At 41.6% G+C, this 19,196-nt stretch overlaps 1 protein-coding gene across 9 annotated transcripts in view; it reads left to right on the forward strand.

Annotated features, from left to right (window-relative positions):
* Positions 1-19,196, forward strand: part of FYB2 (FYN binding protein 2) — a 117,131-nt gene that overhangs the window by 82,396 nt on the left and 15,539 nt on the right. For 5 of the 9 annotated variants that reach the window (XM_044770878.2, XM_044770877.2, XM_070509817.1 and 2 more), the window contains 7 exons: positions 1,291-1,450; positions 9,318-9,432; positions 9,524-9,564; positions 11,156-11,219; positions 12,290-12,388; positions 16,303-16,331; positions 17,780-17,840. In XM_044770878.2, the coding sequence (XP_044626813.2) occupies positions 1,291-1,450; positions 9,318-9,432; positions 9,524-9,564; positions 11,156-11,219; positions 12,290-12,388; positions 16,303-16,331; positions 17,780-17,840 (569 nt within the window). Of the gene's footprint in view, positions 1-1,290; positions 1,451-9,317; positions 9,433-9,523; positions 9,565-11,155; positions 11,220-12,289; positions 12,389-12,419; positions 12,704-16,302; positions 16,332-17,779; positions 17,841-17,916; positions 18,021-18,122; positions 18,238-19,196 lie in introns of those variants that run through there. The other 4 variants (XM_070509819.1, XR_011503371.1, XR_011503372.1 and 1 more) reach the window with 4 other exon arrangements.

A 19,196-nucleotide genomic window follows, 5' to 3' on the forward strand; every position in this document is an offset into this window, starting at 1 on the left:
TGTAGCTCCCACCCAGAACTCGGGATAGTCCATGCCTTATAACTGTCAATTCCTTTAGCTTTTTCCAAGTACTTCCCAATGTATCATCACAGTCAACCCTCATGCCCACTCTGTGGCAGAGGAAAGGACAGTAACCCTCTCTCTCACTCTCATCTGAGAATTAGAAAACACTTAGGCTGCCAGAAATGTTCTACTTCTTCTCTCTGTCCAGCGTCTCCTCATGTCAGTCTACCCAGATCTTTTCAAAATGCAAATCTGATCAGGTTTCTCTGCTGCCTGACTCCCCGTGATTATGAGATAAAGCCCACACCCTTTGCCTTGCATGCAAGACCCTCCGTAACTCAGCCCCCTTCCATCTCCCCTTTTCAGCCCATCCCCAGTCTTCCTCCCCCTATCTCTTCCCCCGTTCTCTTCAGTGCTTCCCTCCTCCACAGCCTCCATGCTGCCCTTTCAAGGACACTAATAGCCAGGCCTTTGCCCATGCTGATTTATCTGCCGGGTAGTCCTTTATCCTCTCTATCAATCTCTTGCTTACATTTTAAGGTACAGTTTAATAAAAGTTGCTTTTGAAGTCTTCCCCCACTCTGTCTCCTAGCTAAGAGAACTGACCTCCCCTCCTCTCTGTTTCCATCTCAGTAAGCAGTACTTCCATAAGTAACACTGGGCACATTATACCTTCGTTAATTGTGTGTATTGTCTCCATGACCAGCGGGTAAGCCACCACGTCCATTGCGTCTCTCTATGTCCAGAGCTTAGCATGTTGCCTCACCCTTAGTAAGCGTTTGACAAATGCTGGGGAGAGGGAGTGTGGAAAGGCGTGAGAAGAAACAGAAGAATGGCAGGTAGAGAGATGAAATGTCAGGCAAAAGGAACACAGCATCCCTTAGTGGTCAAGAGCACAGGGTTCTGGGGTCAAGTCCTGCCTCAGTAGAATACTAGCTGTGGGACCAGAGGCCAAGTAATTTAACCTTTCTAAACCCTTTATCAAGACGACTAATGATATTTTCATAACGGAGAATCACGAAGATTAAGTGAGATAGAATGTACAAAGAGCCCGCCCGGTAGTCAGTGCTCCATTAATCTCCTGACTGCCGACTGTGAGCCAGCCTCTGTGCCGGGCATTCACTGGCCATTCACAGGTGAACAAAAGATGTGGTGCACAGCATCAAATAAAATAATAAGTAAGTGTTATCCATGAGGAATGAATGAATGAAGAACAGCCTAAGTAAGCAGAGAACTGAAAGGATGTCATCGGAGCCCCTCAACTCTCTCCCTGTTGCATGTGTTTAGGTGGGTGCCCATGACGGCACACCTGGAAAAGTCCAGGTGATGAAAGTCCACAGCGGTAAAAGGAACGTGCAGCCTGGGAAGCAGGACGCTGTAATCGACGTCATCCAGACACAGGCCTGTCCCGAGGACCCGAAGCTGGCCAGGCTCTCGCAAGACCACGGTAAGTTCATTTCTTTCTGGTTCCTTCACCATCACCAAATTATTTTAAAGCTGTGCATGTCCAAGACTTTCTTTGATAAATATTTATTGAATACCTATTATGTACAGAGTAACTTGCACCAGTGAGCCAGCTGTGCAGTAGTCGAAAGAGCACTCGATTAACAAGCCGAAGGCCTGAGCTCGAATCTAGGCTCTAATACTTATCAGCTGTGTGGTGAATAACTTCATATTCCTTCAGCTCAATTTCTTCATTTCTAAAAAGGGACCATAACGTGGACCTCACAGGGGTTTTATGAGGACCAAATCTGACAGTATGTCACGTAACAGGCACTCGGCAAATGTTTATTCCTTTCTCTTTCTATCTACCAGCTCCTGTTGTCTTTTGTAGGCCCAAGTAATTGACACACTGATGACATGACATGATATCGTTAGTTGACTTTATTCAGGTTGCATTTTACCTTCATGTTAGTCAAGACTCTTGATTGTAAACAGTTATCAAGTCATACTGGGTTAAGCCAAAAGAGAAAAGAAGACGCGCCTAGCAGAACATCTCAGCTTGGCTGGATTCAGGGACACAAACAATGTCACAAGGGCTCAGTATCACTTTTCCCACTCCTGCCTTTGCTCCCCTCTGGGTTGGCTCCATTGTCAGACAAATTCTCCACTTGTGGAGGTAGGATGGCATCTAGCAGTGACAGGCTCACACCCTATCCTCTTAGGAACCCCAGAGGAAAACTAGACATTGTTATCATCTCCCAAGTTAGAAGAAAAAGCCCGGCTCTGAGTCCTATTGACCCTGGTTGCATCACATGCCACCCCTGAACCAGCCGTGAACTGGGGCTCGGCTGCTTTGATTGACTCATCCTGTGCCATAAACTCACCCCTGGTACTGAGGGCAGAGTCAGTTCTACCACAACTACATAACATCAGATTCAAGGGTTTCCCAAGGAAAATAAGAGGGCTGTTATCAAAAAAAAAAAAAAAAATAGACACTAGGTAGATAAAACAGATGTCCCCTCCAACCCAATAATCCATGGTAAGCCACTGATGTTTCCTAAAGTGTTGGAATCAGAGTTATGGGAAGAATAAATTTGCAGCAATCATAAGATGGACTCAAGGCCCCTTAAAATCTGCCTCCAGGCTAGCTGGCCTCATCCCTGGCACATGCCTCCTTTCCTGCGTACTCTCCGCTCTGTTCTCACCTTGCTGTGTCATGTGCTTAAACGGCCCTAGAAGTTTGCTCAGTCTCTTTCTTCTGTCTGCAGTGCCGTCATGCTCATTCTCTACCTGCTGATGCCCTTTTCATCCTTCAAGATCTATCTTGAAAGTCGCTTCCTCTAAGGCCTCCCTCTCCTTAGTCTGTCCTCTTCTTTCCTGCTCTCCAAGGACCATAATTCCTCACTTCTCCCTGTCTCCTTGACACTTACACAGCAACTGAATGAGCACGTTTCCATCCTGGGCTTTGGAGCCAAGCATTTCTGGGACCCAAGACCACTGTACACTAATCCCGTAATCTTGGAAAACTTGCTTACTTTCATGTGCAAATGAGGACGCTACTACTTATTTCCCAGGGATGGCTGTCACTGAGTATAAAGTGTCTGGTTTGTATGCTAAACTGTTAGCTCTCTTCAGTTAATTTTTTTCTGAAAGATTACAGCATGCCTTACATTATAATTCATGATGTACGTGTTTGTCTCCCATGGTATACTGTAAGCACCTTGAGATCAGAGACCATTGGTGTTCTCTCTGTGTCTCTGTAACCTGGCACAGTGTCTGGCACACTGGAGACACCCAAGAAAACTTTAGTGAGTGAAGGAATGAAAGAATAAATCGAACTTCAGTTTCTGAGAGTGTAGTGGATTAGACAATCTGAATGATTCACAGAAAGAAGTAAAGTGAAGAATAAAGGTTTTTTTAAGATATAAAAGTATCACATAACTGATATAAAAAGAAAGCATGCACACGCCTACAGTAACCAGGAACCCTGGGAGGTGAGAACCAAAGCTACTTTTGTCGTGAGGGTTTTGAATGAATCCTCCGGCTCCTGTTTTGACTGCGTGGCATGCAGAGGACAGGAGCTCTATCCCGGGGCTGCCCAAAGTGAGTTTATAATGGGAGACTCCTGTATAAAATTGAGGCTCCAAAGGGCTACACTTCAAGAACAAACAAGACTGTGCCTGTAGTTAACAATACTGTATCATGTACTGATAAATTTGTTAAGAGGGTAGATCTCGTGTGTTCCCACCACAATAAAAGAAATATTCTTTAATTTAAAAAAAATAGGAAAAGAAAGACATTTCTGATGAAGTAAATGACACATGAGAAAGCACAGAGGTAACGTTAATTTAAAAACCATGCTTTAAGATGAGAAGTGGATAGAATTATTTGGAGTAAAGAAAAAAATAGCCAGCCCTGGTGGTGTAGTGGTTAAGATTCAGCGCTCTCACTGCCACAGCCCAGGTTCGTTTCCTGGTCAGGGAACCACACCACCCTGCTGTCGGTTGTCATACTGTGGCAGCTGCATTTTGTTGTGATGCTGAAAGCTATGCCACCAGTATTTCAATACCAGCAGTGGCGGATGGGTTTCACCAGAGCTTCCGGACCAAGACAGTCTAGGAAAAAAGACCTGACCACTGAATTCCAAAAACTTGGCCATGAAAACCCTGAGAAGAGCAGCAGAGTATTGTCTGATATAGCATCAGAAGGTGAGATGATGGCGCAAAAGACCAGGCAGCATTCTGCCTTACTGCACACATGGTCACTAGGAATCAGAATCAGTTTGACACCACTCGAAAAGAAAAAGAATGGAAAGGAGGAAAACAAGTTGAAGTGAACAAAAGAGTTAAAGGACATCCCTGAATATGGGGCTGAGAGCCATTGTCATGCAATTATGTACTGTCTATGAGGAGTCACTACAGATTTGGAAATTATACCATGAGGAAAAGAGTTGGAAGAAGATTATTCTGAGTAATCTGTACATATTGCTAAAGCACAAGGGAGTTGCTGAACTCATTAAGAAGTCTTTGGAATACTTATGATGAGTAGCACAAAATGCTTAGTCAAGGGGAGTGGGCTTGAAAACAGAGGAAAATTTTGAGGAAAAAAATACAATTGAATGTTTTTCTATACTCCTTTTATTCAGGTAGGCCTCTTTTGAAAAAATGAACAAAGTCAAAAGTATTACTTCTTTTGATTGAAACAAAAAGAGAATTAGTAAGACATAAACCCCACTGAGCAAAGGAAATTTGCCCATTTTGACCATGGTGCTGGGCGAAGGAAAAAGAATCTCTTACCACAAGCTCATCTTCATGCACATCTTCAGTTCAAATTCACGTTATCTGTATGGTCCAAAAGAAACCCAAATGAATCTAAAGTGGTACCAGCTTGGTAGCCCTTCTAGACAACTGCTAGAAACAAACATAAATCCTCTTTAATGGAGCCTTCTTTTATTCCCAGGTTTCAAATAATTCCCCAAAAAAATTCTTTAAAAAATTAACAGTTCATAGACAATAACTAAACATGCAAGAAAACAAGTCACAGTAAGTGAAACAAGCAGGACAACAGAAAAAAGAAACCAATTTGCAAGATATTACAGAAATGGAATTATCAGACACAAAACAAGATAAGCATATTTAATATGCTTTAAAAATAAAAGAATAAACAGATTTGAAAAATGCAAAAAATAATCATTGATCAGTTGATAGAGAAATCCAGTGAATGAATTACACATCAGATTAGACACAGCTGAAGAGGAAATTAGTGAACTAGAAGATAAAATCTAGAGAAATTATCCAAAATTCATTCCACAAAGGAAATGATAGAAAAGAATGAGAGGATAAGAGTCATGGAGAAGAGAATGAGAAGCCTTAAAATAACATCAAATCAGGGTTCTATAAAAGGACACTAGAAAGAATGGGAAAGAAGAAAAAGTAGGTAAAAGAGATAATGCCTGATAATTTTCCAGGATTGTTAAAAAGATATCCATTTGCAGATCCATGAACACTAAAGTTCTCTAGCAGGAAAAAATAAAAGAAATCCACACTAAGCCATATCTTAAAGAAACTGAAGAACATCAAAGAACAAGAGAATACCTTAAAGTATCTTAAAAGCCGATAAAGGGAAAAGACCAATGGCCCAAAAAGAAAGAAGAAGAAATAGAGAATTTTGGATGCAAGAAAGATATCTGAGCAAAGTAGCAACTGAATAAAACAATAATAATGTCAGGTTGAGCGGAGGGGAACTAAAATATTGAACAGTAATAGCAAATACATTGGGAAGGTGATCAAAGTTCAAGTATTCCAAAGTTTTTAATGGAAAGTAACAAGATTAATTCATTTTAGCCTTAAAAGACAGAGTAGCTAGGGTATATGCAACAAAAGATACCATTAAAAGAGTGAAAAGGCAAGTCACAGGGTATATATATATATCTTACATATATGCACATATATATATCTATTTGACAAAGGACTCATATATGAAATACATAAATCTTCTATAAACATCCTTGTATCCAGAAAATATAAAATAGAAATAAATCATTAAAAAAATAAATTTAGAGAAATTGGGAAAATATTTGAACAGGCACATCACCAAAGAGGATAGTCAAAAGGCAAATATGTTATGAAAAACTGTGCAACTTCATTAAGTTTCAGGGAAATGCAAATGAAACCTGCAATGCGATATCACTACATGCCCACCAAAATGGCTAAAATAAAAAGACTAAAAATATCAAGTGTTAGTGAAGTTATGGAACAACTAGAACTTTCCTACACTGTCGGGACTGAAAATTAGGATAATCACTTTGGAAAACTGGCAATACCTGTTAAAGCCCAAGATATGCATAGCCTCTGGCCTAGCAATTCCATGCCTGTTCTTATACCCAATAGAAACGCAGACTTCAGTTTACTAAGACTTATACAAGGTGTTCAGAGCATAACTTTTTATAATAGCCTCAACTGGAAACTGTCCAACTAGCCATCAAAAGTGGAATGGATAAATAAATTGTTGTATATTCACACCATGGAATACATAGTCATGGGAATGACCGAATTATAACTATACACAACAATATAGATGAATCTCACAAAAATAATATTGAATGAAAGTAGGCGACACCAAAGAGCACATTCTGAATGATTCCATTAACATAAAGTTCAAAAACAAGCAGAATTTACCTTTGGTATTAGAAGTTGATAGTGGTGACCCTTGTGGGAGGGAATAGTGACCAGAAGAGAGCACAAGATGGGAGCTCTGGGACACTGGCAATGTTACATTTTTTGATCTATGTGCTGTGTACATGAATATGTTCAATATGGGAAATTCATTGAGGTGTACTCTAATGATTTGTGCCCTTTCCTGTATCCAGTCATGCGTTGCTTAACAACGGGCATGCGTTCTGAGAAATGCATTGTTAGGTAATTGCGTCGTTGTGTGAACAACATAGAGAGTACTTACACAAACCTAGATGGGACAGCCTACCACACACCTAGGCTGCATGGTACTAATCTTATGGGACCACCATTGCATATGTGGTCCGTCGTTGACCAAAACATCATTATGCAACACGACTATATTATACTTTAATTAAAACTTAAAACATAGTATGGTAACTGTTACAATACAGATATAGCACATATAGCTTCTAAAGAAATAGAAATGAAAAAACAGAATGAAGAAAAGAGAAGAAACCTCAGTCAATCAAGAAAGAAGAATATGGGGAAGAAATAGAACAAATAAAAAGTATGCAATAAGACAATAGATATAAATTTTAAAATAACAGTAAACACTATAAATTTAATATGTGAAACTCTCTAGTTAGAAGACATATGCATTCAAATCATTCAATATTAAAAAATATTTGAGTGCCTTTTACATGCCCAGCACTGTTCTAGGCGCTGAGAATACAGCAGTAAACAAGAGACAAAAATTCCTCTCCTCAGGGAGGTTACATTCTGATCAGAGGAGACAGATAATAAATACATAAGCAATAAAGATCCACTATGTGGGATGTAGCAAATGTTATGGAAAGAAAACAAAGCAAAGAAAGAGAATTAGGGAAACAGGTGGCGGTAGTGGAAGTTGCAGTGTTAAAGTGCTCATAGATGACCTCAAAGAGCCAAAGTAGATGAGCAAGAGAGCCAAGTGTGTATCTAGGGTAAGAATGTTCTAGAGAAGAGGAAAAGGAAGGCAAATATACTCTGAGGCAAGAGCCTGCTAGATGTGTTGGTGGAAGAGTAGGGAGGCCAGTGTAGCTGGCGCAGAGTGACTGAAGGAGAGTGTTGTAGGAGAGGAGGTCAGAGAGAGAACAGGGACCAGGGAGTGGAGGGGCTTTTGTAGACCATTGCAAGATCTTTGGCATTTATGCTAAATGAGATTTTTTAAACCAACGAAAGCTTTTAAGCACAAGAACAGAATGATCTGACTTGCATTTTAAAGAATCATCCTGGCTGCTGTCTTGACAGAAGCATGTAGAAGAATAAATCAGGGCCCTGGTAGGAGTGTGTTACAATAATTTAGGTGAGAGGTGATGGTGTCTTGGAGGAGGGCACGGTGGTAGAGTTGTTGAGATGTGTTTGGACTCATGATATAATTTGAAAGTAGAGCTGACCCATGGCTGTGGATTGGAAGTGGGATAGGAGAGAGAGGGGTGTCAAGGTTTTGGACCTGAGTAACTGAAAGGATGGGTTGGCACTTTTTCTTGAGGTGGGGCAGACTTCAGGAAGAGCAAATACACAGAGAGAAACGATGAGTTTGTTTTGGAACATAATATGTTTAGACAACCACGTGGAAATGGTGCGAAGGCTGATGGAGTATCTAGAATTCATGAGAGAGGTGTAAGCTAGAGATGTAAATTTGGGAGTTGTCTGTGTTTTTAAATTGAAGCCATAAACTTTTACATTGGCTTCAGCCAAAAGGAAGGATAAAGAAAGAAAAAAGTTGTCCCAAAATAAAAATTAAGCAACTGTGTTCAGCGTCTTTGTTTTGTGCTGGAGAAATTTACTAATAAGCCTGTAAGAAACAGCAGGACCTCGACGCCTCTAGGAGCTGACATTCATTGAGACAGTTTGGGGCCCATATGCTAGTTGACTTCTTGTCAGGGGATAAAACATTGTTGCTTGGTTCATTTAATTAACAGACAAGTCAATTTGCTTATTGTTTATTTCTCAGATATATTACTTATTTCTGATTAATAGTTCGTGTCTGAAAAGAGGTCTGAATCACCCATACTCCAAATGTTAACCTATGCCAACTGATAAAAAAGTGGCAGTTTTATGGTTATGACAAGTTTACAGCTCTGCAAATAAACCAGCACGTGCATTTAACAGGCTAGCTACTTGTACAAACAATCCCTATACATTTTTCAACCTGGCACACTATCTTCTGGCTAATTCCATCACTGGTGAATCATAAAGGTTGACATGTGCTCAATGAACTTGTCTAAGAGTTGTACTTTAAGAGAGAATACCACAAAACTGGATAATGTCATCTGGATGTAGGGCGAGAAGCCCCAGGCTGTGCACTGGAGGCCTTCACAGTTGAGGTCAGGGATCAGAGGAAGAAGAACCATCAAAGAAGAGGGGAGAGCTACTGGTTTACTGGGTAACTAGCACCCTTCCTGAAAATGTGTTCATGCTCACCACAGTCACATGAGAGCAGGTGTCACTATCATTATCCCAGCTTCAGAGAATCATAACGGGCTCTGCAGGGTGAAGTGCTTTGCCAGACGGCCACACGTATCAAGATTATAATCCAGTTTTAGCACGTTTAATCTGCCTTTTCACTACCTCCATTGCCAATGATGCATGTGAATGCATTTATAGTAGCTGTTGGTGAGATATTCTTCAGGGGCTTCTCTGTTTTCCTTACAGGTGGGTATGTGGAGGCCTTGGAGGTGACTAAAGAAATCCCAGGCCAAGGAGCCTTTCAGCCAAATTCCATCTCAGAGGAGATTTACGATGATGTTGAGTACCCTGGGAGAGAGGGGTAAGCACATTCCAGCCCTTCAGCAAGACGAATGTGATGAGATTTTAAAGGTGCAACAGGGTGACGGTCTTGGTATCTTTCCTCCCCACAGACCGAAGTCAGACTTCGCTAACTCGTTTGCCTCAGATAATGGTAAGTATAGGAAGACATCTGAAACTGTCAGTAGGAGTTTTTGTGGCTGATTAGTGATAAGGTATCTTTTGTATATACATATTTTAATAATACAGATTGGGTAGGGTGACTGTGAGCTAATAGAAGAGGTCCAGGTATGTGCTGATAAATGCATTTAGAATCATGATGGTGAAGATGCTGCTAAGTGGGGGCACTCCTGTGGCATAAAAACAACTTCACTGTGCAATTACTTCCTTCCTGATCTCTTCACAATGCAAGTCTGATTAGAGGAATGCTTTTTCCTTAAAACACTTTCATGGCTTCCCAGTGCTTTTAAGATGGCCCTTACATGGTCTAGAGGCTTGAGAGGTTTGCCCCTAGCTGCCTCTGCAACCTCTTCTCACACTCTACTCAATCTGCATCTTTGAGATCCAGTTGAGCTGACCTTCTTTTAGCTTCTCTGACTTGCTTGTCACAGTGTAATCTTCTACTTATGTGATTCTTTGATTAATAACTGTCATCCCTCCTAGATGGTTACCTTCTTTATGTTTACCATTTTCCCCAGCCCCTCGCATAATGCCAGGCACATGTTAGATATTCCAAAAAATATTTGTTGAGTGAATGAATAAAAAGGCAATGGAGGAGGGATAATCAAATGCTACTCTGGTTATTTTTTTTTTTTTTTAAAGATTTTTTTTTTTTTTTTCCTTTTTCTCCCCAAAGCCCCCCGGTACATAGTTGTATATTCTTCGTTGTGGGTCCTTCTAGTTGTGGCATGTGGGACGCTGCCTCAGCGTGGTTTGATGAGCAGTGTCATGTCCGCGCCCAGGATTCGAACCAACGAAACACTGGGCCGCCTGCAGCGGAGCGCGCGAACTTAACCACTCGGCCACGGGGCCAGCCCCGCTACTCTGGTTATTTTTGTCCTTCTTAGCATGTCAGAATTTTTGATGGTAAAACAATCTTAGAGATCATTAAACACAGTATGCTCATTTCAATAAGGAAATTGAGGCACAGAGAAGTGATTCTCCTGAGCTCACTGTGTGTGATTCAAGTTCTGAACTTGAAAATCTTTCATTGCCAGAGTAGACTCAAAGTATGTCTGTGTTGGGCTATATATATGTGTGTGTGTGTGTGTGTGTGTGTGTGTGTGTGTCGGACTCGGCTAAAGCCATGCTATGAAGGGAAAGATTACTGAAGATGTGTCTAGGTCTCCATTCCTTCCCCAGCATTCAGCACCATGTCTGACGTTCAGTAGACTTCGATGGTTCCGTATTAAATATGCAAAGGGGGAGGGTAGAAGGAAGGGATTTGTTGATAAACGAACTTTCTTTGATTAAATCTGATCAGTCTTGGAATCAGGGGTGGAAACAAATATTAATTTTCATTTGTACATACTTTTATGGAGGTTAGTTATTTTTACCATATGCTCGTAAAAACCTGTGCGTGTGTTTCAATAAAAACTACTTAACAGAAAAAGATCAAAGTACCTAGGACCTGGTAGGTATCCAATAATTTTTTTGTTAAATATAAATCCGAATTATTGCCCTTATAATGAATGAAATACTTTTTTTAAATTTCAGAAGAAAATACTTTTTTTTTTAATTTTCAGAAGAAAATAGTGAAGAAACGTATGAAGATATCTACAAAGCAAAGAGCAACTACTCAAAGATAGAGTGAGTTTCTCTCTTTCTTGGCTTCATAGTCAATGTTACTTCCTGTTAGTCTAGGAAAACCAGAGATTACGAAGGCTCCCCTTCCCGCCCCACCATGTATAGGGAGGATTTGCACAGAGATAGGGGTGATAAGCCATTGTAATACTGCCTGTGACCAACAGGATACCTGTAATTGTGTACAATCTTACGCTATAATTTTTAATCACGTTGCTTTCTCTTTTGAGAAATGTCCATCTCCCAGAGCAGAGGACTTTGATATTGTCTTTGGGAATAAGTGAGAAAGGAGAGGTAAATATCAATAACATGCTTCAATTCTGTACGTGCTTTTTTGGGAAGAAGTCAGTGGTTATGACTTACCTGTGTCTTTGCAAGTTAATAAGACTGTCACTGGGATTTGGGCTTAATTTAATATCTAACAATTCAGTGTTATCAAGAATAATATTTGTTCAAACGGGTATTGTTCATCAAGTTTAGTTATGAGGGCACATTATGGAAAGGAAACAGCTATGGTCAAAAGCAAAAAGTTCGAGGGCTGAAGGCAAAAGAGGGGATCAATGCTGGTTGGGATGGTGTGGGTGTATCATTCTCTCTCCTTACCCCACTAAAAAACCCAAGAGCATATTTGGAAGAATTTTAATCATCAACTGGACAGTCAATGTACCACCCTTGTTGTATTATCATTCTGTAAGTTAAAAAATCACTGACGTGAGTTTCAGAAGCCAGGAATTCTTATAATGCATTTCTAGTATATTTTGTACACTATGCTTCCCTGAAGCATCTTCTCTAAAAAGAAGACTTTGCGCCCTAAAGTAGAGACCATTTGGAGTAGATGAAAGTTTGTATTGAAATATAATAATTCCCTTCATAGCTGACTGCTGTGTGCTACTTCATGTCGGCTTCTAAACAAAGAAGACGCGCACAGGAGTTGAGAAGGCGTTTTCTTGCTCTTGCTTGAGTGGGCTGTGTTTTGGAAATGAGACTGAAGCCTCTGGTCCTTTTGACTACAATAATCCTCCATCTCTAGCACTCTCTCAAACGCCATGTTATTTATATCCTCTGATTTCTCTTAGTTTAGATGGAAAAGAAGCTCTTAAGAGACTGCAAAGATTTTTCAAGAAAGAAAAGGATAAATTTAAAATGAGGAAAACCAAGTCGAAAGAAAATTTAAGGTAAAAAGTCCTTTTTTATCTCTGTTTCCAGGAGAGAATTAGCAGCTTCGGCCTGGTACTTACACAGCTTGATGCTCTCCATCCTGTTCCCAGAAACAGTGAAGGGATATCAGAAACCGGAACCCAAGGCCCTGGTTATCACCTATTCCTTCTTGCCAGTTTTTGAGTGAACCAAACCCACAGATACAATGAGAAAGTGACAATGTCCCTTTTGAAAAAATTGAAGAGAAAAGGTTGTAAACAAGGGTAGAGGGAGAGTCTTAAGCAAAGTCGAAAAAGGAAACTTTCCTCATTACCCTTGGCATATATTCCTGTTGACATGACTCAGCATTATGATATTAATTATGTCCCTTTATGCTTTCTTAGCCCTACAAGTTCCAGTGGTTTTATCTGTCTACACTTCCATATTCTAATTTGCCCCTCTTGAGGAGGCAATGTGTGGAGAGGGGAGATGAACATTTCAGCTGAATGGTCTGTGTATCTCAAAGTCTTAGACCTGGAAAGGACCCTCCAAGATCACCCCGGCTAATTAGCGATGTTTGGGAAGGTTACAAATTCACTGGGAGTAGAAAGAGGCGGGAGACCTACATTCTGACTTCTGGTTTCAGTTCTTCCGTTTGCTCGCGTGCAGCCGTGGACAGATCACTTCCTTTCGCACCTGCAGGGCTCAGGTTTCCTTTTGCACGCAGTGCGGGGGAGACTGGCGGGGGGTGTCTGGAGGCCCTTTTCTCTCTAATCTACGGAGATATAGAGATAGAGACAGAGAGCTGTGTTTGATGAGGGTAGGAGATGGTAAAATAATTTGCCCAAAGTCCTTACATATATTGACAAGGAATTCTGTTATTCTGCCTTGAAGTTCTTTTCAATGATAAAACCTCAAAGTTATGTGATGGTAAGTCTAGTTGTCTGTTGGATTTAGATCCACCAAGAGACCGAACAGAATATGGGGTTTATCGATTGTAGTCCCGACCACGGAAGAGGAGTGAGTTTAGCTCCAGTGGTCACTGAGACCCGAGGGCTGACCCAGCCTTAGCAGGTCAGATGCTTCTGACAAAAATTATTAGCGTGATCCCGGCAGTCCCTTAAATTGCATCTAGGTAAGATGCCGATGTTTTCAAATGCATTTCCTTTCCTGATCTCCTTTTTCCTAGAACTATTCAGTGACTCCTTATGACTTTTAGAGAAAATATCCAACCCCCTTCCATGGCAAGTAAATACTTTTATGGCGTCCCCCTTCCTACTTGTCCAGCTCCATACCTCACTGAAATTTACTCTCACCACCACCCCATACACACATCCTATGGATCTGACTCTGCCGTGCTGTTTCGTGCCTCCCTGCTTTTAACCGTGACATTCCCTTGGTCTGGAACGCACTGCCCTCCTCCAACCTCCTTTGATTATGGAAGTTCTGTTCTTCTCTTAAAATTAGGTCAAACATACCCCTTCTAGCCCACCTTCCCTGATTCCCTGATTCCCAAACCTGGATTACTTGTCTTTCTTCTGTGTTCCCCTAACATCCTGTGCACATCTTGTAACATCTATTAATACTACTGAGAAACCCTTTTTCTTAGAGCAGAGACCCTCAGGGTAAGAGGAGACGTCCACATTCCCAAGTCCGACCCGCTGCACAAGCTGCCCTACGCGCGGCCCGCCAGCCGAGCCGCCGTGCTTGCACACCTCTGTGAAGGAGCAGTGCACAACCCGCAGAGAGGGATCTTCCATCTTTACAAAGGTCTATTAAGATTTTTTCCCTTTCACATTGCCAAAATCTGCCTCTCTACTTTAATTTTTCAATTAATAGCATGTAGATATGCCAAGGTGATACAGAATTTTATTTATTTACTTGTTTGCTTCCCTTTGCCAAGCCTTTCGGCTGAGGCTCCTCCGCTGAAGACCAGCTCTTAGGTTACTGCCTCATCTTCAGAAGGAGGTTGCACCCATGCAAATGTGGCATTTAAAAAGAGTACAGACTCCCAATCTTTTCTCGCCCTGCCCCCACTGCCTTTTAGGATCGTCATTAGTAAATTGCCTGATGGAGGCATAAATAAACCAACAATGAAATGCCACCAGCCTTAGCTATGCTGTGAGTTTTACACGGGAATTAAATGGTAAACCTCTTCTCACTCCCTCTGTTCCATATGCACTGTCTTCCTTGCTCTTCTTTAAACGGCCAAGCCCACCTTGGCTTGAGGTCTCCGTATCTGCTGTTCTCTCTCCGGGGAATGTGCTTCCCCAGATATCTGTGTGGCTCCCTCCCTCCCTGCCTCCCTACAAGTCTCTGCTCAAAAGGCCCCTTATCAGTGCAGTCTTCCCTGACAATCTTCTGAAAAATGGCAAACCAACCCTCCCCTCCAGCCCGTCTGTCCCCATACCCTGCTCTATTTTTCTCAGTTGCACCTATCTCCATACATTTCCCTACTGATAGAACACAAATTTCCTGTTTTCTGTCTGCCTCACTCTACTAGAATCCATGAGGGCAGGGATTGTGACTGTTTTTTCCACTGCTGTATCTCCAATGAAGAACAGTGCCTGGGACATGACAGACACTCGATAAATACCTGCTGAATGAATAAATGACCTAAAGGAAGGAAATATCACAATAGATTTTTTGTGACCTCGGTTTCTATGTTTAAATAGGAGCTACCAGCACTCTGATCCAATTAAACAAGAGGAAGGGAACTGATGTTAGGAAAGGCTTCCTCGAGCAAGGGACCCTTGAGTGGAGATGCCCAGGATATGTGCTAATAGGTGTGGGGGCAGGAAGTCCACTAAGTGCTTCCCACGTGCTCTCTCTAATCCTCACAATGACCCGGGAGATGGAAACTTGTCTCTCCATTTCATAGATGGAAGGCTTTGAAAAGTTGAGTCTTGCCCAAGGAAGTAGATAAGTGGCAGAACAGAGAGTCCATTCCAGCTGTCTCTGACTCCAGTGACCATGTTCTTCTTGCCCCCTATCCGCATGCCACATCCTGACAGCATCCAGTCTGGTCTTACAGACATACAGCAGGGCTCCCTGAGCATCACAGTGTCCCAGGCACATGCACCGAGGTACGCTCACCCAACACAAAGGTAACTCTATAGGCTAGGTGCTGGGATTCTTTAGAAATGAGGGGCTGAGGCTCACAGGACGGTTAGCTGAGCTTCCTGGAGGCGCTGTGCCTTAGGACACTCCTTTATGATGTTCTTATCAGAGGGTTGTGTTAATTTACTTTTGGTCTCCGTCACTACGCCCAAGCTACTTCAGGACAGAAACTGTGTCTGATCATTTTGTTTACCCAGCACCTGGGCCTGGCCCGTTGTGAGTGTCCCCAGTATACCTGTAGGACTGAACTGAAATTAGTTGCTTAAAATACGTGGATTTTTTTTCTACCACATCATGCTTCCTCACATGTGATCTCCTTAACTGTGAGATTGAGGGGAACCAAACAATCTACCTGAGCCAAACATCCTTTCCCATTTAGCGATGCATCATCTTCCATTTCCGCCTCGCCTGGAATTCTCCCCTCAAGTCATCCCTTTGGCTTAAACATACACACAGTTAGGGTCCAGAGTCTCCAGGGAATTGTTCTCTCTCTCCACACTTATCCCACATCGGATGGATCTAATGGCATCTCGGAAGGTTAGAAGGCAGAGACAGAATCCTGTGGATGGAGAAGAGCAGGGCTGTGGGACAGCCTGAGGTTGTCTAGTCAGGAAGCGGGCACAGGTGATCACTGGGGACTACTAAGCTCATTTTCAAAAGATGGGGGGGGGGGTGGTCAGAACAAAGCTGCAGGGAAGGTTTGCTCCACATCTTCGCCTAGAAACATCTGTATCAAGAAACCCAGTCTTCAATGTTATTTGAGATGTATCAGCTAACTTTTCTGAACACAGCTTTTGCCCTTAACCCTTTGGTGTCTTCTCTCAATCAACAGTGCGTTTTCCATTTCGCTGCCTGATTTAGGTAAGTGACATTTGCTTTTGCTGACACAAAACTACTCAGCATTAGCAGATTCAGGGGCAGGGAAAGAGAAGAAGTAATCCTTCCTGCATTCCACATCTAATGAAAAATTGATACATCAAAATCAAAGAAAACATTTTACACAACTATAATTTATTTTAGGGAAGATGAGTAACATTTCTCAAGTGCCTACCATATATCAGGCCTCTTAAAATACCAGAAAAATAGACATCACCCCTCTTTAGAGAGGCTCTAGGACCCACATCCCTACTCAGTGCTCCGGGATGTGAGCTGAAGTCTCTGCCTGTTACATGATACGTACCACACAGCCTCCTGAAGGACTGGACAGCCAGGTCGCTGCAATTACGACGTAACACGTTGAACAGGATTATGTTGCAGTCCGCATACTATTGAATCAAAGATGGTCACTGGCATATTGTTTGCTTTGCTATAAAAATAACAGTGCACATATGAGCACAGTGCCTGACACACAGTATGCTCTCGATACATGTTCGGTAAGTTGAATCTGTCAGTAAAAGAGGGCCATGACTTTTGTTGTTTCTGCTTTTGGTTTGGGGCTCTAGCCATGGTGCTACTTTGATTTCACTTTGACTTGGCAATTCAAATGTATATTATATTCCACAAATATGGGTTTGCTGAACTAAATAACAAATGAAGATTCCATAAACCTGTAAAATCACAGATCTCCCAGAATACCCTTGGTCTGTGTCAAAAGAAAAAAAATGGCCAACTTAGAATAGGCATGCATTGTACTCCCATCCAAATTTATGAATAATTGAATACGAATTATGAATAAATATGCCGGAAGGTCTGAAACTAGTTGAGGTGGTGAATCGCTTGAGCATTATGGAATTCTGTGTGGGGCACCAAGCAGGGAATGCGAATACCCCACACTGAAAATGTCTAATTATGATGATGCACCATGTCAGATTCAACTTTATGCAAGATTATTATAAAGGAGTAGTTGCCAATGGTTTGAAAGAAAAATCATGGGAGAAAAATCAACATTAATATTCTATTAAACTGGTTTCTTCCCCCTAGGAATTAAGGAAAACTCTCTCACTATTCCAGCAGTATAATATTTTTGTTCAGTTCTAAGACGATGGGAACCTAGTCTAAAAATTATCCTTTCAGCACTTCATATTTCTGGAGATCTGCATGAAATAAAATTGGTATAAATATATATATGTGCGTGTGTGTTTGAGGTACTAGGACATCAATTTTTTTAATCTCTCAGTTGAATTTCTTCCCAAATGGAGAATCTTTTTGTTCTTTGATCCTTCCAGCCTGTCTGCATTCTATGATCAGATTTTGATAAAACAGGCTTGGGATGTGCCTGGATAATTAGGTAATTGTGCATAATTTAGAAATCCAGCGACTGTATAAACCATAATTAATAATGGACTATTTTGCTCCCATCTTGACCCCAGAACTTAGGTCTCAAGAAGTTATTATCTATGATGATGTGGACATAAACGAAAAAGAGTCCAAGTAAGTCAATTTACCTCACTGGGCATCCCTGCTATTTAAGCCATTTCCTTTGTTAAGCTTTCTTAAATATGATCAGAGGGCCATCTCTTCAGATCCTTGGAGACTGGATGAAAAGTCAACTTGTGATATTTCCCCCACCAAGAAGGGAAAACAATGAAGAACGTAGATGATCTAACAGCGGTAGGTGATTCAAAAATCACTGGAGCTTTGGAATCTATTTCTTTGAATTTAGAGACTCATTTCAGCATAACAAACGCTTATTTAATAACCTCCTATGTACAGGGCAACTTGGAGGCCAGCAGGCGCTCTCTGACAGAACCTCTGTTCTCAAAGACTAAATAACTATAATCTATCAAAAAAGACAGCACCTGCAGCTCATGCTCCGCCTCTGGCTACTTGTTATCTGTCTTTTCCCTCTCAACGAAACGGCTGCAAATAAAGCTCTCGTCTGCTCGTCTTTCCACACTCGTTGCAATTGCTCTTCTGTTCCTATCATACCAGTGAACTTATTTTTGGTAACGTCACAAATAACTTGTTAAATCCAGTGGATACCTTTAAGTCCTTATCTCACTTGGCTTCTCTCCAGTGTCTCAAACTGTGGACTAAGCCATCCTTCAAAGGAAAAAAATATTAACTTTTCCCCAGGTTTCCATGTTATCATTATTTCCTATTCCTCATCTTTGGCTGTTGTTTGTTTGGTTTTGTGTGTGTGTGTGTGAGTTCTAATTCTACCATTCATCTCCTTAAAAATTATGTGTTCCTCAGATTTCCTATTTCAGTTCAGTTCTTCCTTTATATGTTCTTGAATGATCTCGTCCATACCTAGGGCTTTAAGTGTAATCATTATGGTAATAATATCGAAATTTACATTTTGAGGTCAGATTTCTCTCCTCCACTCTAATAAGCCTGCTGGATAACTGTGTGAGACTCAGAATTCCATAATAACTCATAATCTCAACCCTCCCGTCCAAAGATGGCCCCTTTCTTCTAGTCTCTGTGTTCGTGATTGTTGCAGTAAACACGCAGTTGCCCAAACCGAAACCCTAGGCATTGTCCTTGACGGCTCCTTCCCTCCTGCCCTGCGCCTCTTCTGTTCCAATAACCTTCAAAGCAGCCCCACTTCTCCATCCCTCCTGCACAGCCACAAGGCAGGTCCTCATTGCTTCTCAGATGCGCTACTGCAACAACTTCCTAAACGGCCGCCTCACCGCTACTTCAGTTTATTCTCCAAACTTTCCAAAGGGCAAATGTGATCATGTCACAAAACCTGCCATCCACCAGCTTACAAATGTTCAGTGGTTGTCCATCGCTCCCAGAATGAAATCCAAACTGCTTAGGAGGACATGAAGTTCATTC

This window comes from Equus asinus, chromosome 5, assembly GCF_041296235.1.
Source record: "Equus asinus isolate D_3611 breed Donkey chromosome 5, EquAss-T2T_v2, whole genome shotgun sequence".
In the NCBI taxonomy this organism is placed as follows: Eukaryota; Metazoa; Chordata; class Mammalia; order Perissodactyla; family Equidae; genus Equus; species Equus asinus.